The sequence below is a fragment of the Mastomys coucha genome, unplaced genomic scaffold, assembly GCF_008632895.1.
Source record: "Mastomys coucha isolate ucsf_1 unplaced genomic scaffold, UCSF_Mcou_1 pScaffold6, whole genome shotgun sequence".
Classification (NCBI taxonomy): domain Eukaryota; kingdom Metazoa; phylum Chordata; class Mammalia; order Rodentia; family Muridae; genus Mastomys; species Mastomys coucha.
The window spans coordinates 124,539,760-124,564,040 of NW_022196912.1; the positions used below are offsets into that span (position 1 = coordinate 124,539,760).

At 48.9% G+C, this 24,281-nt stretch overlaps 3 protein-coding genes across 13 annotated transcripts in view; 2 read left to right on the plus strand and 1 right to left on the minus strand.

The window, feature by feature from the left end:
- LOC116080398 (WD repeat-containing protein 20-like) overlaps window positions 1-5,452 on the plus strand; it is a 6,754-nt gene extending 1,302 nt beyond the window's left edge. The window contains exons 2-3 of the mRNA XM_031356762.1: window positions 5-713; window positions 3,228-5,452. Of these exons, the coding sequence (XP_031212622.1) occupies window positions 5-713; window positions 3,228-3,290 (772 nt within the window). The 3' untranslated portion in view covers window positions 3,291-5,452. The remainder of the gene's footprint in view (window positions 1-4; window positions 714-3,227) is intronic.
- Window positions 1-11,402, plus strand: part of Wdr20 (WD repeat domain 20) — a 65,564-nt gene extending 54,162 nt beyond the window's left edge. For both annotated transcript variants that reach the window (XM_031357801.1, XM_031357803.1), the window contains exon 3: window positions 10,585-11,402. In XM_031357801.1, the coding sequence (XP_031213661.1) occupies window positions 10,585-10,638 (54 nt within the window). In that variant the 3' untranslated portion in view covers window positions 10,639-11,402. The remainder of the gene's footprint in view (window positions 1-10,584) is intronic.
- Window positions 11,403-15,293: 3,891 nt separating this feature from the next.
- The window catches only part of Mok (MOK protein kinase), a 36,473-nt gene continuing 27,485 nt past the window's right edge, over window positions 15,294-24,281 (minus strand). For 7 of the 10 annotated variants that reach the window (XM_031356179.1, XM_031356187.1, XM_031356183.1 and 4 more), the window contains 8 exons: window positions 22,551-22,629; window positions 22,388-22,436; window positions 20,867-21,045; window positions 19,318-19,419; window positions 18,112-18,285; window positions 17,426-17,540; window positions 15,691-15,891; window positions 15,294-15,604 (listed from right to left, as the gene is read on the minus strand). In XM_031356179.1, the coding sequence (XP_031212039.1) occupies window positions 15,524-15,604; window positions 15,691-15,891; window positions 17,426-17,540; window positions 18,112-18,285; window positions 19,318-19,419; window positions 20,867-21,045; window positions 22,388-22,436; window positions 22,551-22,629 (980 nt within the window). In that variant the 3' untranslated portion in view covers window positions 15,294-15,523. The remainder of the gene's footprint in view (window positions 15,605-15,690; window positions 15,892-17,425; window positions 17,541-18,111; window positions 18,286-19,317; window positions 19,420-20,866; window positions 21,046-22,387; window positions 22,437-22,550; window positions 22,630-24,281) is intronic. The other 3 variants (XM_031356184.1, XM_031356181.1, XM_031356180.1) reach the window with 2 other exon arrangements.

The window sequence follows — 24,281 nt, forward strand, 5'->3', positions numbered from 1 at the left end:
TTAGTGGCAGTGACGAGGACTTCCAGGACCTTCTTCATTTTGGCAGAGATCGAGCGAACAGTACACAGTCTAGGCTATCCAAACGGAACTCTACAGACAGCCGCCCTGTAAGTGTTACGTATCGGTTTGGTTCAGTGGGCCAGGATACACAGCTGTGTTTATGGGACCTTACGGAAGACATCCTTTTTCCTCACCAGCCCCTCTCAAGAGCAAGGACACATACAAACGTTATGAATGCCACAAGTCCGCCTGCGGGAAGCAATGGGAACAGTGTGACTACACCTGGGAACTCCGTGCCCCCTCCATTGCCACGGTCCAATAGCCTTCCACACTCAGCAGTTTCCAATGCTGGTAGCAAAAGCAGCGTCATGGACGGAGCCATTGCCTCTGGGGTCAGCAAGTTTGCAACTCTGTCGCTACATGACCGGAAGGAGAGACACCACGAGAAAGACCATAAACGAAATCATAGTATGGGACACATTTCCAGCAAGAGCAGTGATAAACTGAACCTAGTTACTAAAGCTAAAACGGACCCAGCTAAAACTCTGGGGACATCCCTGTGTCCTCGGATGGAAGATGTCCCCTTGTTAGAGCCACTGATCTGTAAAAAGATAGCTCATGAGAGACTGACCGTATTGGTTTTTCTTGAAGACTGTATAGTCACTGCTTGTCAGGAGGGATTTATTTGCACATGGGCAAGGCCTGGTAAAGTGGTAAGTTTTAATCCTTAATGCTGCACCAGATCTAGAACTTGACTAGGTAGTGATTTTTATTTCTTGTGGGAGGGGTGGGATGTACAATGAATGTGAATGACACTTCTTAATGTAAATCTAAATGCATCAGAGCCATAATTTTGGATACTGCATGCCACGTAATTCTGAATCATTTGATAATTCACCTTAGAGCATTTAAAAAATATATAATCAGACTAATTGCCAGCCAAGTCAGTCATACCTCTGGATATATAGAGTCCCAAAATTAGTGTTCCTGTATCAGGCTAGTTCAGCTTTAGGGGAATCATGACAGTGTGGAGAAATAATGACATTAAAATGCTAAAGTCAAAATTTATGCTTTAACTGGGATATTTTTTGCGTAACTACTCAATTAGATTGTTGTATACCTGGTCAGTGTATGCCAGTACAGATGGGTATTAATTATCATTTATAGTCCAACTTTTTACCTTAAATTATAAAATACTTAGGAATTTATGAAATTTAACTTAGGAACGAAGCATTCATCAGGGTTGATTGATATTATTTTTACATTGTCTGGCAATCCACAGAAAGAGAAGAGCCTTAATTTTTAAAACCCATTTTAGTCATTTTATGACAATTAAAATTGTTTAATAAACATGTTTTTTCAAAGAAGCAGTTTGTAGAACTCTGATTGAAATTGTGACTAAAATCTCCACGTGTTCCCGAGCCTGGGCAGTTAAGATGCTCTGTGGCCAAGGACAGCAGCCACGGCTTTCAGAAGGCCTCTTGCAACATGAGAACATGAGCTAAGACTCACATGTTAGATGCACATAGCTTAGTTTTTCCCTAGCAGCAGAAAGGAGGTTCTGTCTGTCTTGTTGTGGAGGGGGAGGGTCAGGAAGTCCGCTGGAGGTCGAGGACAGGATGTTAGGCCCAGGCTACAGTGTATCTCCTGACCTGGGGTTTGGGGTTCAGGTCTCCAGGGGAAGCACAAAAGCACACACACACCTGCCATGTTAGTACAGCAGCTATGAGTCCAGGACTCTTGAAGAGAGGCCCTGCTGTAGGGCTCAGATCCTACCCTGAGTACCATCCCTCCCTTGGCCTGTGTCCTCAGGAGCAGTGCTGTGTCAACTGACCCTGTAGCAGAAAAAGTGGCAGTTTGCTTTCAGCTCCATAGATTCTGCTCAGCTGCTCAAGGGATTTCTTTTCAAACACTAGTTTTCACAGTGGTGGATAGTTCATTGAGCTAGGTATTTTGTGTCAAAATGATAGTTATTTTATTTCTTAATTTAGAACATTTAGGATTATTTTTCTGTGTTGTAATTAAATATAGCAGTAGTGATGGTTTGTATTGGCTCTAGCAGTGAACAGAGCTCAGTAGTGAAGCCTTGGCAAAGCTTTTATGTCTCCGAGGCATCAAGACTGTGGGAGACAGTGGTCAGCTCCTGGCTTCCCTTCCCAGAAACCCAGGCTGGCCCAGGCCCCTTCCCTAGCTCGTACATGTTCATGGTGGATCCGACCCCATCCCTATCCTCCTCTTCCTCCTTGGAAGTGGCTGCTGTTTAATGTGGTAGCCATGGAAACCTGCCTAAGAGATGATGGCAGTCTCCAGTGCATTTCACTTGAGTGCCAAGGCATTCCATGTCCCTGAGCAACTAACTCTTCACAAGGGTGCTCATGTCCCATCTGCCCTGGAAATTGACTCCTTTGTTCTAGGGTTGTGATCTGAAGTAGCAAAGACTGCTGCCATATAGACTTTCAGGATATCAGAGGTCAAATTGAGCTGCTGGGTGGGCAGGCTAGAAATGAAACACTCCATGTGCAGTTTCTGAAATTCACTTTCAAATGCTTCTGAGTCATTGAGTATGCAGTTTCCAAATTCAAGACTTTGTGTTTGGCCTCAACAAAGAGTGGCCAGTCATAGGTAAGTAACGTTTATGGTGAAGCCTATGGTGAGCTCTCAGTCTGAGGGTATCTTTGCTGGCAGGGGGCCATTGCATGTGTATCTGTGGACCCCGCACAGATAACGGGCGCTTACAGACTCCCTGCCCTGGTAGCATTCCCACCCCTGTGAGCTGGGATCAAGGGGAAATTGCTAGGGTGCTGACAGAGTGACTGGACTCACTCACTGCTCGGATCAAGGGGGAGGCAGAACAGGGTGGGTGCTACTTTCTTTAAAGGGGGAAAAAAAAGGCCCCGCCGATGTTTTCGGATGGAGAACTGTGCATTCTCTTCTGCATCCCCATAAAAATGTCACAGTTTGTGACTTGGGGGTTAGTCACAGTCTCTTCCAACTTCTGCTGCTAAGTGATTAACCTAGAAACCCTGTTTGGGGTCCTTTGCGGTGTGTGTGTGTCCTACCCTCCTGGGCTTCCTGCTAGGTTCAGGGTCTGGTAAGGGCCCAGGCCAGCTCTAGAGGGCTGTCTTAGCTGCATGACCTGGCCAGGCTGGCCACTGCATGGAGGGCATGGTGCAGTTCCAGGCCCACTCTGCCCCCCTGACTGACTCCTGCCCCCCTTTCTTTGACAGCCGGCAGAGCAGTTCTGCAGGCAGGAGGACAGAGTGCAAGGTGTTCTCCAAGACCAGAACTAAAGGTGCGGCAGCTCCAGAAGAGAGTGCTGGTGCTGGAGGGCGGGGCTCCCTTCCTCCTGTGCCCTGCAGACAGGTGGTGGGTGTCATGGGGTTGCAGCGATTGTCATGGTGGTTCCTGGTCTCCAGAGAATGAGAAGTAGGGCCACTGTGCTTCTCCAGTAGCCACCCAGAGACAGCATCCTCATCCCAACTCCCCCGAGCATTTTCCTGAGCAAGAGTGTCTTTGGTAACTAGCTCCTGGATGAAAACAGCTCCTGGCAAGAGGTTCTTACAGGCAGAGGTCCAGTCTGCATGCTGCAGCCCAGAGTCCTGCGGGCTCAGTCAGGGCCACTGGACAGGTGGAACCTCCTGTCTGTCCTGCTTGCCCACCACAGGCAACCTTTCTGGTGATTCCAGAAAGCAGCTTTCCAGTGGTTACGGTGAGTCGGCCCCCAGCTTCCCCCGTTTTCCTTCTCTGTGCGTGTGGTGCCAGGGATTATGCCAAAGGACTCAACCCCTGCCAAACATGGCCGCACTTTTGAGCCACATCCCAGCCCCCGGAGAGGCTCAGAAGTTGTACCTTTTAAAAGCAAATGCTCCAGAGAGATTGGGTGACACCTGCAGCTAGGAGTTTCCACCTCCAAATGAGCCTACACAGGGTAAAGGCATGAAGTCTGTCCTGATGGTTGCGTTTAGAAGTGCTCTGAGAGCCTCTGAGGTCGGATGCAGGGTGAGTGCTTTTAGACAAGCCGGAGTCGGAGAGAAGAGCAGCCACTGTCTCAAAGGCACTCTTAAATTAGGTGGGACAAGGGCTACAGAACTGCGGTTCCTGGGGATGTGTGCACACAGCTCACCCCAGGTAGTGGCCAGTAGTTAATTCTAGTGTTTGTCTTCAACACCCAGGGCACAGCCATTCCTCCCCATCCTGTGATGCTTTCTGAATATTCAAAAAATTCTAACATTACTGAATTTGTGCTAAAATTAGCGAGCCTGCCTTAGCACATGTGTGCACCTGTGTGCAAGGTCCTCTCATCTCTTGCTGGAGGGAGATGTTTCCTTTGAGCAAACTCAGAAGTGTGAGGAGTAACAAGACACAAGACATTGAGGACCAGGAAGGATCCTGTGGAAACAGAATACCACCTGAGGGAAAACTAGGGGTAGAGCTTAGTGGTGGCTTTTCCAGTGGCTGATCTTGGAGTGCAGGCTATGCTATGGGCAGTTAGGCTGAAGGCTAAATGGTCCCTTATGCGTCTTGGCTCAGGGCCAGTTGTACCACTGAGGCATGTGTGTCCACTGTTGATGTCCCCTCCCTTATCCGTGGAACCTCCATGCACTTCTCTGGGTAGGCCTTGATACTGACTTGAAGGCATGGCCTCTGGCTTGGGTTTGGTTTCTAAGGCTGAACTGGTCTCTATCCTGGAAATGCATTGGGGAGCCACCACACCCACCATGCCCTGTTTATGTCAGAACATGCTGCTTGCCTTGGGCTGACTGGACCACCACAAGCTGGCTTAGGTTAACAAGGTGCTCATCAAAGTGCTCTGTGGTGGCTGTCCCAGGGAGAGGAGAGCAGTCAGTGTGGCCCTGGTAAAGCCTGTGGCTCTGTGGAAAAAGCACTTGAGTTCAGCTGTCACCTTGACACTCAGATCCCAGATTCAACTGTAAGAGTGCTCTCTCCTCACGGAGCAACTGTCCCATGATGCTGAGGTTTTCACTCATGCTGCAATTATTACATTATCCTTGTGTCATGGTTCAGTTCCTGGCTCTTGAGGTAAAAGTATGAACATTCTACATTTTAACTTGTGTACTTAGGTTTTAAAGATTGTTATTAGGTGACGTTGTGTAAGTTGTACGGGTATATTTCTCTTCAGTGAAAGTCAAGGTAAACATGTATTCCTTTCTCACGTTTCCATCTGATCTCTTCACAACTTGAATACATTTCATGAAGAGCCCTGCTGCTATGAACTACCAGGAAACCAAGCTCCTAATGTCGCAATAACTAACGAAGCTTGAATATCAGTATTGTTATTCATTTTCTGAGAACCATGTTTGTGTTTGATTGCTTTGTCTTTTAGCTGTTCCCTTGTCCCTGTCACAACAAAAGACCACGTCTTTGACTTCTGAAGTACTGGAGGCTGTCCTCTGTATATTGACATTGAATAAACGTGTGAATGCATTGTAAATGTAGATAAATTTTAAGTTATTTTCACATCTAAGCTTCATAAAAGGAATCTCAGTGAGCCAAAAAAGAAAATCTGTTAAATGCTGTAAAATTAATAAGAGCCTTGTTAATGTTTCTACAACAACCATGGAAGACTCTCTTCCTGTGGACGTGTGTCTCTCAGCTTACTAGATCAAATGCTGACTCCGAGCATCAAAGATTCTGTCGTGTGCGAGCTGCTGTGAATGAGGCACTGGGATTCTGAGTATGAAAAGGTTTTAATGTAATGCTGTGTTACCTCTGAAGGTAGCTGGTCTACCAGCTGGCTCTGCAGTCACCTAGCCAGCCTGGTGAGCCAAGGGCACTGTGGGCCTCTGTAGGAGCTCTTCCCTCTCTCAGCCAAGTTCCCACCTCACCCCTGCTGGGTTTCTGTGCTGGAGGATGGCTGCTCTGATCACCTTGAGCCCAGTGCAGCAAGAGCAGTGGGTGACTACACTGGATAGGAGCATCGGCCATGAGTGTCGTCCTCTGTCTCCAAACACTTCCGTGCAGGAATTGCAGACGGACGGTGTAAACCCACAGGTCCCTGCCTAAGCGACAAGGTGAGAGTGAGCTGGCCCATGCTGCCCCACTCACCTGTCGGCTCTTGTTCCCTCAGACACTGGGCTTTTGCTTAGCTGCCTGTCCCCTAGGCTGGTGGCCTGCCAAGCTCTCTGGTCTGCCTCTCAGCCCTCATGGTTCCAGGATTTCCTCACTGCCTGACTCAGTGGGTGCAGGTTGGTTTGGCTGTGAGTACTGCAAAGCAGGAGAGATGGTCAAACCTGTAGTTTAAAGTGACCTTCCAATTTCCCACCACAGGAGCAGCACAGGGCTTTTTCTCAGCACTAAATAGCTTTAAAGTCCTAAAAGATAGGTTAATAGCATTTTCAGTTTTGTTTAAAGGAAATCATAACGTGATTTTAAAAAAAAATAATACCACTTCTAGTATGTATGTGGAGAAAAGGTGATGTCATCCTTGTCCCTCCATGTCGGGCTACCTGTGGACATCCGTGGTCTGTTCCAGTTAGTGAGTCTGGAGCAGCGCCTCTGTCTTGGGGCTGCGGCTCTGAACCAGCCCCTCCTTTAGGGCGGGCTCTGGGCAGCCCCTCCCTTGGGGGGGCTAGCTTTGGAGGGTTTCGGACCCTCTTTTCCTCCATGGTAGACTCAGGGCCCAGCAGGTCACAGGATGAGGGCCTTAGCTGGCAGACATTTTTCTAAGTGTACAACCTCTAAGGACCCTTCAGCTGTTTGAATCTTTTATTTTCTCTGTCTTTCCCTAGATGTCTCTGAAGAGTAACTATTAACCCTTTCCTCATCAGAGACCAGGTTGTGTAGCCCCTATGTGCTTTCAGTGCCTGTCAGTGGTAGGTCACGGCAGGTCAAGGGACAAGACCTAGAAGCCAGCAAGAGCCAGAGTCCCAGGCCATTGGGCTGTGAGGCAGGGATGGACACAGACACTGTGAGCTTCCTAAACTATCTCATTGAGTCTGGACACGCCATGGACCTTACACAGAACTGTGGCTTTCTGTTCAGGTTCTCTCTGGTGTTTAGGAGTGAATATAATAAATTAATGGATTTTTTTTTTTTTTTTTTTTTTGGCTTTTTGAGACAGGGTTTCTCTGTATAACTCTGGCTGTCCTGGAACTCACTCTGTAGACCAGACTGGCCTCAAACTCAGAAATCCATCTGCCTCTGCCTACACTGTTTCTTTGAGGTACTGTCAGATGTTTATGGCCAAAGGTTGCTGAGGTCAAATACGGAAAGGGCAGCTTTCCCACAGCCAGAGCTGGAGGCCGATCTGGGCCCAACAGAACTACAGGGACCTGTCTTAGCTCTACCTTGCATAGTCTAGTATAGTGTCTAGTTAGTTATGATCCATCTCAGCAGTGTCCTCCAGGGAAGAAAAATGGACATGTTCTTTGGTTGTAGTGGTTTATAAGTCTTTGTTTTTCTTGTATATCCTGGTTGAATAGGCTTAATTCTATTGGCTTTGTATTTATTATAAATTAGAATCCAACCTAAAATCAAGACCTGGAGTATTTTGTCGTGTAGTTTTGCACTGAAATATCCAGCAGTGTTGGCAGCTTTGGTGAGACCACAAGGCCTTGTTAACCATTAGGTTTAGGCGTTGTCTTTGTTGCAGAGACTTTTGCTTGCTTTTTGTGGGCCCTTGTAGGTACTGTGCTGGTTTGGTGCACACACCCGACAGGCACACACATTCTCCTATGTGCTGGTCTCCGAGTCCAGGCCCTCATCTTGACTCATCTGTCCCCATGCAAAGGAATCAGGATGACGAAGTAAAACACCTCCATGCTTCAGGACAAAAGTGGTTCCTCTGCCTCTTCCACCTTCCAAACTGTCTTACACTAATGGGCTCAGTGGAACCCAACTATACCCCTGAAGAGGCGTATTTTACACTGTCTCTCTCTAGGGATGCTGAGGTTTCATACAGGGTCTCCTACAGCCCTCCTTGGCTGGCTCAGATTTCCTCCATGGCTGAAGATGACCTGGCACCCTATCTATCTATCTATCTATCTATCTATCTATCTATCTATCTATTAAGTAAATGTGAGTTCACTGTCACTGACTTCAGCCACACCAGAAGAGGGCATCAGATCCCATTACAGATGGTTGTGAGCCACCATGTGGCTGCTGGGATTTGAACTCAGGACCTCTGGAAGAGCAGTCAGTGCTTTTAACCACTGCCATCTCTGCAGCTCCAACCTTGGACTCCTGATCATCCTCCTTCATGTCCCCAGTGGTGGGATTATAGGCCTGTACCACCACACCCAGTCTCACATTTTCTTATGAATATAATCCCTAAGTCCCAGTGCCTCCAGTTCATTCTGCAAAGCTGCTTCTCTAAGAAGTAAGCAAGTGTTGTGGTTACTATTCTAATGTTTAATAACAAAGCTGGGCAGTTTTCACCTGACTCCACCCAGTCTGACCCTGCTGAGAGCCTTCCCCATTCCACACATTTTCTTAGTTTCTGGCCTGTGCTAACTTCACTGCTCTTCTGGATGTGTGAAGCATCTGCAGTGTCCCTGCTGCCCCAGGCCCCAGTAGGCCTGTCAGGAGCCTGTGACCACAGGGCCAGGAACTGGAGGCCTGGTCTGTCTGGTTCTTGTTTCACTTTTCCAGTAACCAAGAGTTTGTTCCTCTCTATGGTGGAGGGTCCCAGGTCCTAGTCCCTTGCTCCATGGCTGGAGTTGACATTGCAGAAGTGAAACCCCATTGACCAGAACTCAAATTCCTGACATCTGAGTAGGAATGTAGAAGGTGAAAGGGAGGTAGATGTAATTTCTTGGTCTAGGAGCTCTACGTTCACCTTGGCTTGGTGGCCAGGACAGTGCATATGGTGGAGAACTTGGACTGGTTCTCCTTGGCTCCTGACCACCACCACAGACAGCTAGAGCCTTGAGCCTTGGGCACGTGTTGACTCTGGCTGGGAGTTGTGGTGCTCTACAGCCCACAGATGGGTGACTTAACAAGACAGACTGAGTGAAAGCAGTATGTACCACTGTCACTGGGTCCTAGAAGCCTGGGGTCCTGGTTGCCTATGTTTGGAAACCCCTCACCCTCAGAACTGCAAGGAAAGGGGTTGCAGAGACCACAGGGTGGGCATATTCAGCAGGGAGAGGCAGGGGACTGTCAGACTCTTGTTGATTCCCATGGCAATTATGGGTTACTTGGCCACTGAGTACCAATGGCCTGTCCAAGCTGAAATGTGCTATGCTGCAAAGGCTTTTATACACTTGCCTTTAAAAAATCAATTTTTAGTTTGATTGATTATATACTATAAATTAAGGTGTATTCGGTTAAAATTTATTTCACCTGGATTCTAAGTCATTAATTATCGTTTAAAGATTGTGTATATCCCATTTGGCTGGCAGCATTCTTCCATTGGCTGGCTATGGCCAGAGGCCACACCCACAGTGACTGGGCAGGCTGCCTGTGTCTGCAGTGCCACTTGGGCACAGAAGGCTGGTTACATATTCAACCTGGGGCTGGTCAGGCCAGAGCTGCTGGGTCCTGTGCTGTGCGCACCAGCCCTCCCTCACTGACTTGGGAGGTTTGCAGCGGGTGTGGGGGCGTGGCTCTTCGATGCATTATCTGGACCGGGGTCTGAGGATAAGAGCTCCTACAGATGCAGAGCAGGGGCCCATGCTGCATTCCATCTGTTCTTGCCTCTTGATTTTGTCTAGACTAATAAATAGATTCCAGCCTGATGTAAGAAACTGCAGGCCAAATGGCTTGCAGTGGGCCAGCTTTTCCCTAACCCCTCCCAACAGAGCTTGGGGTGAAGCTGATGACCCATTCACAACTGTCAGCCCTCATTTCTGCACTAAAAGTCTATGAAAATGTAGCAGTGTTTACCTAGCATTAAATGTTGTCATTTGTAAACAACAAGTAAATAATTCTTTGGGACAGCTAAAAGATGTTTAATTAATAAGTCCACGAAACCCAGTTTTTAGTTCTAGTGCTATACTACTGTAACCTTCACATTGCTAAGAAATGAGCACCACACGCTGATGTAACGAACTGCACACAGCCCAGGGATGAGTGCCCTTGGCTCTGAGGTCCTTTAGGCTCGCTGTGGTAGCCAGTGTGGGTAGCTCCTCCAGTTACCCATCACAGCTGCAGGAATCACCTGCAGCGCCTATCTACTGGCCAAACTAAATCTTGGGGTGCTGCCTCAGCACCCTCAACAAGAAAGCAAGTGCACCCCAGGAGGAGATGCCTTTTTTAAAGTGCCACTAGACTGTCCTTGGGGGACCACCTGGCTCTGAGAGCCTGCTCTGAACTTGGCAAGCTTGAGGTGGAGCTGGTGACCCTGTCCTCAGCTACATTGTCTGAGTCACACCCTCTCCCAAAGGCTCTGACAGTCCCCAGTAAACACCTCCACCTTCCTTCTTTGCGGTCGAGGCAAAATCTCAATCCGGGCACAGTACAGTGCTCTGAGAGTTAGCCAGGTGGAACAGGGAGTGTGTTAAAGCCTGGCTTCCAGCCCTTGGAAAAGCATGCGAGCCTGCGAGAATGCTGGCAAGGGTGAGCGCCGGGCTCTCTGCGCTGCCCTGTGTCTTGCTGGAATAATGTAAACTGCTTTGTTCACAGGGCTTGTTGTCATCCCCAAACCAGGCCAGTTCTCCAGGTGGGACTGTAGTGTAGCAGGTGCACTGCTGCTCCCAGGCTCCCCCGACATGCGTGGACTGAGGGAGTGACAGACGACAACGGAGCCATGAGCTGCGCTGGAGCCACAGGCAGGCGGCAGGCAGCAGGCAGCAGCGGCCTGCAGGGCTGTGTGGAGCTGCTAAACCCAAAGAGTTGTTTCCATTTTTAAGTCAGACTGTTGGGGCTGCAGTAAAAACTGAGAAATGGAGTTTTCTTGCTTTTTACTCTAAAATTCAATGTAACTAAATCCATATATATATATATAATATATATACATATACATATATACATAGTGTAAAGTAAAATGTTTCTTGAACAGGAACCTTAAATGGAGCTGTAGTAAATAGCACTTGGCTCTGGTTTTGCACTGATGTGTTTTATACTTTAGGTGGTCATTAGACAGCCTGGGATGCACTCATGGAGACAGTTGTCACCTCTAACTTAAACACGTGCTGTGGACAGACAGATGCTGCAGTCATAGACTTAAAACATTGTTTGCACTTAAAATAGTTTAATGCTAATAGAAAATGACTTTGAAATGGGGTAGTGGGCTCCCAGCCTCCACAATATGGAGTGGACGCCCTTTTTATCTGTTAACATTTATTTTAGTACTGTTGTTTCCGATGCAATCAAGTCTGTATTATATGTGTAAATAATGTAATTCTGAAATGGGGGAAATAGTCATCCCCACTAGTAATTTTCATCATTTAAGAGTGATATTTCTAATTCACAAAATTAATATTAAAATTATCTTGAATATACTGTTTGTTTATCTTTTTTTAAATTGTATGGTTCTTTTTGTTTTGGCCTCACTCCTTGGTTGGTATTGAAGTTCTTCATTCTTTGTGGATCACATTCCCTGGTCCCTCCTGTCAGTCTGACTGGTAAGGACACGTCTTGTTGGAGAATTCTTGGATGTGGGCCACGTCCACACACCGTGGCGCTGCCTGGGCCTGGGGACTGTGGCGTAGGCACGTGGCCTTTCCCTTACGCTTAGAGTCCACCTGCTGCCTTGAAAGCTGAGACCACACACTGTTTCCACAGCTTCAGCAGCAGCACCAACACTAAGTCAGCTCAGACATCAGTCACATGGGGCTTCCAGAGGGTTGGCATCAGCAGGCATGGTGGTCTTCCTGCTCAGGTTGAATTCCTGCTCACCTGGAGTGCTGCAGGTGATCGAGACAAAGCCCGGATTTCCAAGCAGGAGGACCTTCTTCAGCTTTTAAAGAATCATACACAGCTGGGCCCTTGAAGGTTTTATGTGGGTGAGAGCCAGCCACAAGACACCTGAAACATTTCCCAAATGAGCACATTAAGCTGAGGGGTGTGGAAGGGGTGTGGGGCTCTTGCTAGGTTGGCTGAACTTTTAGTGGCTCTGGCTGCCACAGGATGATGCTACTGCACAGTTCACAATGGAAAGCCCAAGTTTGTCTTCATTCACTGTAGGTTCCTGGCTCCCAGGCTGGGGAAGCCACTTACTGATGCCTGCAAGGCCTCTCTAGCCTGCCTCAGCCTTGGAAAGGTGCAACATAGGATGCTGAGACTCACACTTTCTTCTTTCCTGTTCTGTTGTATTCCATTTTGACAGGCCTTGGCTAGCTTGGAACTCACAGTGTAGCTTAGATTACTTCAAAATGGAAGCAGTCACCCTCCTGCCTTCCAAGTCTCAGGGCATGGATTACAGACATATACCACTGGGCCTCATTGAAGACTCAGTGTGTGTGTGTGGAAGTTAGAGGACACTCAGGGAGGCCTTTCTTTCCTTCTACTATGTGGGTTCTGGTGATCAAGTTAGGTCATGAGGGTTGGTGGCATTGAGCCTGCTCATTGTGTAAGTAAAACAATTTATAAATCACATACTCCGATCATATTAGAGGAAAGTGTTGGCACATTCTGCAGTTTAGTGTTCCTGTCATCTTGGAGCACTGATCACACAGAGAAACTCATCCCTTTGAATCCAAAACACCCACAAAAAAGTGATTATGAACTGCCCTTGAAACCCAAGCCCAAGCACAGAGCCTAGTGACCTGCCAGAGTAGCTCTGTCCTAGGTGCCCCCATCTGTAGGAAGTGACAGGAGGACACCAGGCAGACACCAGGGCAGCAAGTACTTGTGGGAAACTTGAGCATCGTTTGAAGAGATGCTCCAGTTGTATCCCACAGCTCTCGCTGACCACCACGCGGGGGGCCTTGGTCCCTGCCTCAGCCAGTCTGTGTCACCATTGTGTCCCTGTTAACCTTGGATGACTCTGGGCCTGTAACAAATTTTCTGGATGTTTCTAAGATTAGCGCCTAGCCATGTGGTCTAAGATGCCTTTCATATGGTTCTACAGCTATCCTAACACTACAGATACCCAGCATGCAGCAGGTCCTGGAGCCACAGGAAGCGATAGTCGGCTCACTTAGCTGGTACTGTAGGACATAACAGATGCCACTCTCAGGGTCTGAGGTTGCAGGAACGCCGCACCCTAGTGTCTACAATCATGTTAGCCACGAGTCAGAGAATGGTGAGACTTGTTGGCCTTTCCACTCAGAATGCTGTGGTGCCGATTCACAGGCAGAAGTTGGTGTATTGGGCAGGTGTGCCAGGCGCACAGGAGGTTGACTCTCGGGTCCTGCTGCAGCCCCCCCAGAGGCTGCTCCTCTGCCCTAACCCCCTCCCCAGGCTCAGCCCAGCTTGCCAGCCATGCAGCTCCTCCTTTGGGCCATCCTGTCAGGTCCACTCTGCTCGCTCGCCATCGTTGGGCCCCTTCTGTGCTGGCGTGGCTGTGAGCCTGGTTAATGCTACTGGACTGAGAGTCCTAAACCAACAGCGAAGGCAGGACAGCCCTTCCCTGCAGACACTCTCCTCCATGCCAGGGTACACGAGACTGTCATATGAATACAGAGGACACCCACACCAGACCCTGGCTCTGCCTCATCTCCAGCCCAGAACCAGCCTGTGCCGGACACCCACACTGCCCTCTGCTGTCCCTCATTGTCCTAAGGTGTCACTGCCCCAACCCACCCACCTGTCTGGTGGCCTGAAGCTTAGGTCAGTAGAGTCCTTAAGGAAGGGGTCAGAGATTTGAGACTCACTTCCCTATTAAGTTTTGCTTTATAAATGGTGTAAATTTGAAAAGAAAAAGAGAAAAAGAAAAAAAGAAGGGCGGGCAGTGATGGCACCTTCAATCCCAGCACCTGGGAGGCAGAGGCAGGTGGATTTCTGAGTTTGAGGCCAGCCTGGTCTACAAAATGAGTTCCAGGACAGCCAGGGCTACACAGAGAAACCCTGTCTTGAAAAGCCAAAAAAAAAAAAAAATAATAATAATAAAATAAAATTAAAAAGGCATACTCTTTGTTCCCAGGGGCTGGGCGGAGGCTACTGCTAAGACTGCTTACCCAGAGGGCATGGGGCTCCGGATTCTACCCTCAACACGGCAAAGCAAAGACAAACCCTAAGGAGCTTGGGAGGATCTTGTCCAGCTGTCTGATGAGTGCTTTTGCCCTGTGTCCACTCAGTGCCATTTTTATAGTGTTTCCAACCCTTCTCTGTAGTGAGACAGCCAGAGAGAGAGAGAGAGAAAGAGAGAGACAGACAGAGAGAGACAGAGAGGGAGGGAGGGGGGAGGGAGGGAGGGAGGAAGAGAGAGGAAGGGAGAGGAAGGGAGAGAGAGGGAGAGGGGGAGAGAGGGGGAAGAGAGAGGGAAGGAGGGAGGGAGGAAGGAGGAAGAGAGAGAGAAAGGGGGAGGGGGAGAGGGGGTAGGGAGAGAGAGCTTGAGCGAGAGAGCATGAGTGCACTAGTGTGTGCACCCATGCGCAGAAGCCCGAGAAGGCTACCTAGTGTGCCATTTACTGTTTTCTGACATTGATTTCCATAGGATAGAGTCTCTTACTGAACCTGGAGCTTGCTGGGTTTTGGTACAGCAAGCTTTAGGGGGCCAGAAAGCCCCGAGACCCTCCTGTCCTTTTCCCATCCTGTACTGTCCCATTCCAGTGATGGGCTTACAGGGATGTTACATGGACTCCACGGACCCTGATTCAGGTCGTCTGATGCAGCAAGCATCTCACCCGTACCCTATCTCCCTTGCCCAGTGCTTTTTCCAGGGCACAAGGTACCCCAACTTTCTTACTTGCTCCAAGCAACACTGGCAATCAGACAACTGGGTACACATCTCTAAAGGAGCTTAGGCACTGGCAGCCAAGACAACATGGCCACCACTTGAAGCTGGCCCTTGGAGATCAGCCCTCCCATCTGCAGCTCAGGAAAGTGAACACAAAGGAGTGGCTCAAAACACATCTAAACGGAGAATGTTCTGATGAGATACTGTGACTACCTTATTTAGTAGAAGTCAGTCTCCAACAGCATTCCTATGAGGTGCCACGGCCACAACACCTGGATACCTGCCAGTCCTGTCAGGAAAACACTAAGGTGCAATGTGCACAGCCACCTGTCAACCAAGCCTATGTCAGTCATCACTGATTTTGGTCTATCTTTTGGTTTTTTTTGAGGCAGGGATTCTCACTATGTAGCCCAGGCTGGGCTCTTCCTCCTCTGCCTCCCCAGTGCTAGAATTATAGGCATGAGCTACCACAGCCCATCTTATGTATTCATTCATATAAAGTCACCTCAGATCCTTACATTAAGAAAATGAAATAAACCCTTGAACGAGGTGGTTTTACAAATATATTAAACTGAAACATTCAGTACAGCTGCTTTGGAGTTGCAAACACATGAGGCTCCAGGTTGTGGATAGAGATGGGCTGTAAAGCAGCATGTCCTGGGCTACCAAGCATTGTGAGGAACACACACGGGGCACCCTCTGGCCCATCCACTCAGCCACCATGCCTCCGCCTGCCATGCTGCCAGCCCTTGCTCCCAAGTAGATGACCAGGCGTGCTCTTCAGTACTGCCCCCCTTTCCTGTTGATCGTGGGCAGGTGGTAGTGTTTCAGGTGAGGTTTGATGTCCTTCTGTGTGTCTGTCTGGTGAAGAAGAGCCACAGACACTGAGTGGAGGCCAAGGCCAGGCCTGAGAGCTGCCCCACAGAGAAGCTAGAGGAACGCACTACCTTCTTGTTCGCTGCAGCACACTTCAGGGGTCTCAACACAGGGACTCTGCCATTTGCTCCAGTGCCCAACACTGACCGCAGTGCAGGGCTGGAACATGATGACATTTTGCTCATTCCGGACAGCCTCAGTTTGGGAAGCTCCATCAAGCTGGTCGGGCCTTGTCGTCTGGCATGGCCCTCCTCTTGCCGCAGGGACTGTTTCTTGAAACAGAACACTGATCAGTTGCCCTTCAGGAGTCAGGGCAAGCAAGGGAAGCTCTTTTGCCTGATCAAACTTGGGTGACAGCTGAGTGTGGTGGCAGCCTCCCCACAACCCACAAACAAAAGCAGGCCTCCCATGACGCCTCCTGTACTGTACAGACCTTACCAAGTGCTGGCCTCAATGCAGCTTTACAGCTGAGCTCCGGCCAACACACAGTGTGGTTGGTGATGGGGAGTGCATGCTTAAGGCATGCACCAGGGCTGCCTTAAGCATGCACTCCCCATCACCAACTGTCAGCTGCCGAAGCTCTAACTGGGCTTTCCAGCCCATTTACCCCAGCAGGCTTTTTGTTCAGCTTCAGGGTAAAACTGGTTTCTGCGTTTGTGTTTGAGATACGGTCTCACTATGTAGCCCTGGCTGGCATGAAGCTCGCCATGTAGACCAGGCTCTCCCCGCTTCTGCCTCCTGCGTGCTGGATGAACTAAACCATCATGCCCAACAGTTTCTGCATTTTTTAAGTATAGAAAAAAATTCCTCCACATTCCTAGCATGTGAAGAGAATGTGGAACACATAGTTGGTGTGCAGCTTCCTGGAACAAGGCTCTACCACCTTAAGTGCCCTCATCGAAGGTGTGGCACATACCACAGCTAGGAGACAGGCCCACCTTGGACATGACTGCACTTTGGGGGCAGGGCACCATGGAGGGGACCAGCAGACAAGTTTGAGGGCAGAGAGTGGTGTGGCTGAGAGGGGAGTCTGGAGGCCCCCTGGGAGCGAAAGCCTGGAGGAGAGTGGGAGATGGCACTACACAAGTGTGCCTGCCTTGGTCTGCATCAGACAGGGTAGGCAAAGCTCTGGCAGACACTGGCTGCAATGCGTCCATGGGATCAGCTGCTGCCACGGACAGAGAGTCAGTAAAGGTGAGAGGAGCAAGTGGCTCGTAGGTGGCTAAAAGAAATGACCAATATACAGGCAGAGTATGGGTGCTAGTCCAAAGCTGTACACTGGCAGAACTAAGCTAATGGGTACCACATGTCAGGATGCAAGAGGACAGGTGTAGAGATGGAGGAACTGCACAGTGAAGCTGCCATGTCTGACAGGAAGCATGCAGTCCCTGCTGGCCATGCTGTGGGCCCTTGCCCACCATGCTCACCAACTATGGCTAGCAGCTACTGAGGCTTCTCAGTGTCTCCTGACAGGCTCGTTCTCAAGATACAGGCAGGTATTACCACAAAAGGTTTTGGCCCAGAACAGGTACCTGCACAGGGTCATCAGGTCAGATATCGTGAAAGGGTCCCCTCTCTGGGCTGGCTCACATGTATAGCTATAGCTAGCAAGGCAGTAAAGGACCTGGGTAGTTAGATCCAGGTTCCATAGGGCAACCAAACCATTCCTAAGCCAAGACCATAGTAGCATGGTGTTCAGGCCTCAGCCGACACTATGCCCTCTGGGACAACCTTGTGGTGGCCTTCTCAGACATAAGTACCTGAAGGCTTCCAGTCTCCACCCAGCTCACTCATTTCTGCTCATACCTGCTTTCTGCCCTCCTTTGAGAATGACCAGTTGTGACTGGATGATTCTGGCACCATGGAATACTTGGGGCAGAAAGCTCTTCTGTGCTTGGCCAGGGTCTGTGTCTCAGCTGCCCTGCAGGGGAGGAAAAGAACGTGGCCACCTCCACTGATGGCTTCCTTCATCTACAATCTGCCATTAGAGTAGCCATTCATGCTTCCTTCCTCATGAGCTAGAAGTAGCCTCTCTTCCCTTCCTGTAACCATCCAACACCGTCTGGGCTGGGAGCACGGGGCATCTTAACATGCAGTATTTTACGTGCCTTCCTAGGACCAAACAGTCCATGTTAGGAGTGTGTCAATGTGTGCAGTTGGATGCCCTTGGTAAGCACCTCCCACCGAGCTAGGTGGTATACATGTGCTTGACAATCCTTTGCTGTCCATCTGGGCCAGGCTCCCTAGGGAGCTTACCTACTAGAGACTTGTCACTGAGCAACAGCAGCCACGTAGCCCTTTCTCCCTGGGCAGGAAGTGGCTAGCTGCTTCATTTGGAAAGGTCATTAGCGGAGGTGGCCACATCACAGAGAATGTCCCAAAAGGCAATGATTACTGTTAGGACAGAGCTGTTCCAGGCCAGTTCCTTGTCTCATGGGTCTCATAAACCAAGACTTCCCACTCATCACTAGGCAATCTACTACAAATCCTACCTCTGCATCTGGAAATAGGGGTGCTGAAGAGCTTGGTGAGCCGCGATTCGGTCATCAGGGTCATAAGCCACCATTGCATGCAGGAGGGAGAGGCATTGTGGGGACAAATTGGTTGTCAGTAGAGGTATTCCTGATCCCTTTTTAAAAGGAAAATCAAAACTCATAGCTCTCGACCTGTATTGAAAGCCCAATGATAATAAATCATCATGCCATTAAGAGTACGGGTGGTCACCCTAACTCTAAGGGACCCACACTGAAGGTCAGAGTTTATAGCCCGAAAAGGAGTAATCAGGCTGGTGTGGTGGTACAAGCCTCCAATCACTTGTGATATAGAGGTAAGAATCAGGTATGCCAGGCCAGCCTAGGCTACACAGTGTCTGAGACAACCTAGGCTTCAAAAGGAGTTGGGGGGAGGGATAAGAGAACATGCAATTCCTGAGCTCCAAGAGAGGATCCTCCAATACCAATGGCTCTGGGAGATCCCAGTCATAAGCACAGGTCCAACTGCTAGCTAAAACACACGGCTGTGAGCCAATGGGAAAGCTGAGCAAGGAATGGATTTCTGCAGTTCCTCTTCAATTTTGGTGTACACTAAAACTACTCCAAAAACAATCTAGTAAGCAGGGATGTGTATGCTGTAAGTGTACGAACACTTCCTTGCCTGTGATAGCAGAAACCTCACCTTTCTGGGTGACTAGAGGAGAAAATGAGGCAGAGGCTTCTCTGCTGACCTTCCATAGACCAGGGGCTTCTGGGAGATCTCACCCACCAAGTCCCCACTCCCTGCAGGCCTCCGCTTCACCTATCATCAAAACGAACTATAACAGGGCTGCAAGGGCTGGACATCACTGTCACCCTGACTGCTGACTGGCAGCCCAGGAAGTCATCGTGGACAGCCTTTCTGACCCAAGCAGACCGAAGTCCACATAAATGCTCTGGGGACAAACCCAGCACCAAGCCTTCCAAGAGACTATGGGAGCTTTTGTGACTCAAGGGTGAGGCACCCCTCTGAACGCCCCCACAAAGAGATGGGTTGGCTTCCCTTTCGCAGAAGCCCAAGTGGGGAAGCGGCCCAGAAAATGCCACGGGGGTCACGGGGTCATGGAGACAGTTTCTCTGTCCTAGCCCTGGCCCCACTGTAGAAAGGCTGGGCCCAAGACACTGAGTCTACCCCGGCCTCCAGGACACTTCTGTGTCCTCACTTACTGTTTGAACTTGGTGAGGGTCTTCTGACAAGGTGTGCCGATGACGTCATGGATTTTTGAGATCTGGTCCAGTTCATTCACACCAGGAAAGAGGGGCTGCAGGCTGCAAGGGCGCAGTGCTGCAGTGAGGCCAGCATGGGCTGCCCTCCAGGCAGGCCTCCCCACGGCCTCAACCATAGAAAGAAGGGCACAGTGCTACAGTGGGGCCAGCATGGGCTGCCCTCCAGGCAGGCCTCCCCCACGGCCTCAACCCATAGAAAGAGGCCTGATACACAGAGCAGGCCTCTGGCCTGGAGACTGCTGTTGCTCTTTATTTGGCCTGGGGTTTCCCTGTGGCCTTGAGTACTTCTTTTCTTTCTTTTTTAAAAGATGTGTTTAACCTTAAATGTTTTATCATTTTTTAAATTATGGATGCACAGGGCGACCCTGAAGAGGACATCAAAGCCCTCGGATTTAGCTGGAATTATGGGTGGTTGTGAGCCATCATGTGGGTGCTTTGGGAGAGCAGCCAGTGCTCTAAGGATTTCTTAAGAGACAGTCAACAGTCAGAGCCACACAGAGACCCCTGTATTGGAAACAAAAATTAGACCTATGTGAATAACCCAACCTATGTTCTGGGCCACAACAAAACTTCAACTACAACTCTGGCTGTAGGACTCTTTAGCTTCCTGACCAGAGGGGATGCAATGAGAGGGTAAGACCAGCCCTGGGGAGAGGACAGTGTGCAGAGCCCAGCAGGTTTCCTAGCGGGCAGCTTGCTCGCCTGACGCTGGCTGGCCTTGTGCTCAGACAACATTGGCTGCTGTGCTCTTGCCTGTTCGTCCTTTAACATCCTTCTAAATTAACTCATGACTCAGCACATGACAGAATTGTCTGTTGTCATTTACAGCCTCAGTAAAGTCACTGTTGATTGGGCTTTCCCAACGACATCACTAGTACCCAAGCACTAGTGGCAAAGAAGGTCTGAAGCGCGTTGGCCACACCCTGTTCCACAGCAGTCATTAGAGCAGGTGGGAATGGGTGGCCCCTGGGTCCCCTCCTGTGTTGTCACTTCTACTGAAGATCTACTCTGAGCAACGGCTGTCATCCCCTCCCCTTCCCTGGCCTGTTTAAGGGGGACAGAACTCACTTTTGAATGCAACAAACCTTCAGGCTGTTCTCAGCCACTGTCCTTCCAAGGACTGGTGTCAAAGGTCAGAGGGAGAACGGGCTTTCTAGAAAGCCCAGTGATGCCAGAGCCTCACACTGACTAGCTGCTCACACTTCCCCAAGGTGATCAAAAGCGATGGTGCCTTGCCTGGCTGATCAAGCCCCACTCCTAACCCCACCCTGTCATGGACCTGCTGCAGCTGCTGCCCAGGGGATGCAAGCAAGGGCAAGTACTTGGCAATAAGTGAGATGAAGGAAAGCTGGGCAGTGGAAACCAAGCAGAAACCAGAACGACCACAGCCTTGGAGCTTAAAGAAAGGAGCTGCCAAGTGCCTCACCCAGCCTCACCTGTGACCTGCCCACATCACCCTTGGAGGTCCATCAGGCTGGCCCAGCTCTACCTGGCAATCTCGTAGAACACGCAACCCGCGCTCCACAGGTCCATCTTGTATGTGTAGAACCCGTCGGTGAGGAGACACTCTGGGGCCCGGTACCACCGGGTAGAGATGTACTCTGTGTAGGGCTGCTTGGAATAGACACTCCGGCACGACCCAAAGTCCCCTAGTTTCAGGACATCGTGCTGCAAAGGAGAGAGGGTAGGGTTGGCTGTCTCAGTCTGGAGCCACTACCACACGGACCATTTCTAATGTACAAATACAGGAAAATCCCAGCAGCTAAGCAACTCGGAACACAATGTGTGGGCTGTGCGAGTGTGCACTTTAAAGTATCTCTAGTGGAAAAACAGAAAACATTTACAAACTTCCTCATGCTGAAGGTGGCTAAGCAAAGCACCAATCACAGATGGCCTCCTACGGCAGCACCCAAGGCTGGTCTGTTCCAGGTGGTTCGGTTCTAGCCTCACTGCACACAGGCTTCCTACAGCCTTGTGGCTCAAGGAGACTCTTCTGACGGCAAGTCAAATAGAGAATCCATACGTGTACACTTTAAGCTTGGGTAGCACAGGCGACTTCTGCAGAAACCTCAAGTTTAAGAAATTTCAAAGTTGGAGGCCTCCAAACTCTCCTTCTCCCACATTGACAGTCATCCAGGAGAATGGCTGTTTGCAGGGAGTAGCTGTCTGTCTGCTAAGAAGGACTGACTCCTTCTATTGCATCCTTCAGGAGAGAAATCAATAGTGTTGACAGCATTTGCTAAAGCGAGCCTTCTTTTACAAACGTGGAGAATGAAGACTGAGAACCCAGGCCAGCGCACAGTCTGCCTAGCATGCAGGGGGCCCAGGGCATAGAATCTGTCTAGCATGCACAGGGCCCAGAGCACAGAGTATGCCTAGCATGAACGGGGCCCTGGGCACACAGTCTGCCTAGCATGAACGGGGCCTTGGGTTCTACTCAGACCAAGGGCTAGAGAGATGGCTCAGTGGTTAAGAGCACTGACTGCTCTTCCAGAGGTCTTGAGTTCAATTCCCAGCAACCACATGGTGGCTCACAACCATCTGTAAGGGGATCCAATGCCCTCTTCTGGTGTGTCTGAAGAAAGTGACTGTATACTCACATACATAAAAGAAATAATAAAATAAATCTTAAAACAAAACAAAAAACTCAGACCAAAACCATTTTATTTCTAGCTATCTGGATAGAAGATGTATCCAGTGAATCAAATTTTATATTCTGAGTCTGGAAAGATGGCTCAGTGTTTAAGAATGTGTGCTGCTCTGGCCAAGGACTCAGGTTCAGTTCCCAGCATCCAGAGCAGCTCACAACCCTGTAACTCCAGCTCCAGGGCTCTCACAAGTCTACCCTTTTCTATGGGCACCTAAACTTCTGTACCTACCCGCACTCAGACAAACACATATATTTAATTAAAAATAAAATATAAACCTAGAAAAAATAAAACATTTAAAACTTTATAGTATACCTTTATTTTGATATCAAAATAAAACTTTTCTATATAAAAGTTTTTACCTTTACTAGTATATTTTCTGGTTTTACATCTCTGTGAAAAATCCCGTTTCTGCATTGAGTATTAAAGACAGAATGAAGAGAATGACTTGCACCTCCTGTTCCAGAGTCTCCGCCTAGAGCCATGTCCCTGCGCGCGGCTGGGGAGCCGCCCCCTCCCAGCTACCTGTGCATGTGGTCCAGCGATTTGCACAGTTGATACATGTAATGCATGATCTTTTTCTCTGATAATGGATGTCTTCTCCCTGTGCAGTCAAGGAAATGGGCCAATATGTTTACCAACGCTACACACACACACACACACACACACACACACACACACACCTATATAAACTAAACACAAGCGTTTGACTTTAACAGTGTCTGAGAGCTGGCTGGGGGTAGCAACACACTCCTGTAAACCCAACCTTCAGAAGCCAGAAGCCAGAGGATCAGGATTTCATGCTAGCCTGAATTATACAGGCCTTAGCTCAAAGAGAGTCCTTCCTCTCTAAAGACAAAAATTAACTGTGACAAGTTAGGCTCCCCAGAGAAGAGTAACTTGAAGTACTTTTAGGAAATATGGTGTAAACACCTCATTTACTTTTTAACCCTTCATTTATTAGTTAGAGAAGAGCACAGGCCTGGCATGGTCTGAGGACAGCCTGCGGGAGCCGGTTCTCCCCTTCCATCACATGGCTCCCAGACCTGGATTCATATTGTGGGGTTTGGTGATGAGCACCTTCACCTGCTGAGCTGTCTCACCAGCCTGCCATTTAAAATCTTATACACTGGCACAATTTCAACTAATGCCACACAAAGCATACATTTTTACTCTAGTGAGAATAATACTGAGTGCCCCTCAAGACACCACAGTCTGACTGGAGCCTTCCAGAACATTCCTCTAAAGTCTGTGTTGCTCTTGAAATCATGAGGACTCATTTGAAATCCTCCTATATTCCTAGGCTTTGTGTCTACATGGGAGTCGTTACATATTTTGAGATGAGATGTCTCTATGTTGCCCAGGCTAATCTCTAGCTTCTGAGCTCAAGCAATCCTCCTGCCTCGGCTAAGAAGACAGGCATGCACCATGATATACACATACATACATACATACATACATACATACATAATGTTTGTGTGTGCGTATGGCATGTGCATAGGAGTGGGCACTGGATATCCTAAAGTTGGAATTACAGGCAGTTGTGAGCTGCCCAGTGTTGAGTGCTGAGAATGGATGAGCAGCACAAGCTCTTAGCCTCAGAAGCTCCCTCCCCAGTCCAAATTCTCAGTCACAGCACTCAACTGCCAGCACTGCACTCTACTGTTTTTCAAAGGGGTCACAAAACTTTCTTGATTTCAGTTTGAAAGGTGAATGTTTTTACACTAAGTTTCAACTCTTTAAAATTCCCATGGTTCATTCACTCTCTCCCTATTTGTTTGACATTGTTAGTTTGAAGTGTGTAACAATTTTTTAGTAAATAAATTTATTCTTTTTCTTTGAACTGCTAAACAAGGATATATATGATATGTAAATAGAAAATAGCAGGGTGGTGGTGGTGGTGCACGCCTTTAGTCCCAGCACTTGGGAGCCAGAGGCAGGCAGATCTTTGAGTTCAAGGCCAGCCTTGTCTACAGAGCAAGTTCTAAGACAGCCAGGGCTACACAGAGAAACCCTGTCTTGAAAAAGCAAAAAAACAAAAAACAAACAAAAAGAAAATAGTTACAGTCAATCCCAGGCCCGTAACCCAGTACTCTCGAGGTAGAGGCACAAAATCAGATTCCAGAGCCAGCCTGGGCTACACAGTGAACTGAGGAGAGCCTAAGCTAATAAAACCCTGTCTCAAAAACAACAATGCCAAACAAACAAACAAATCAGAAGATAGTGTAAGTCAGCAGAAGATGGTAGTTGTAATTG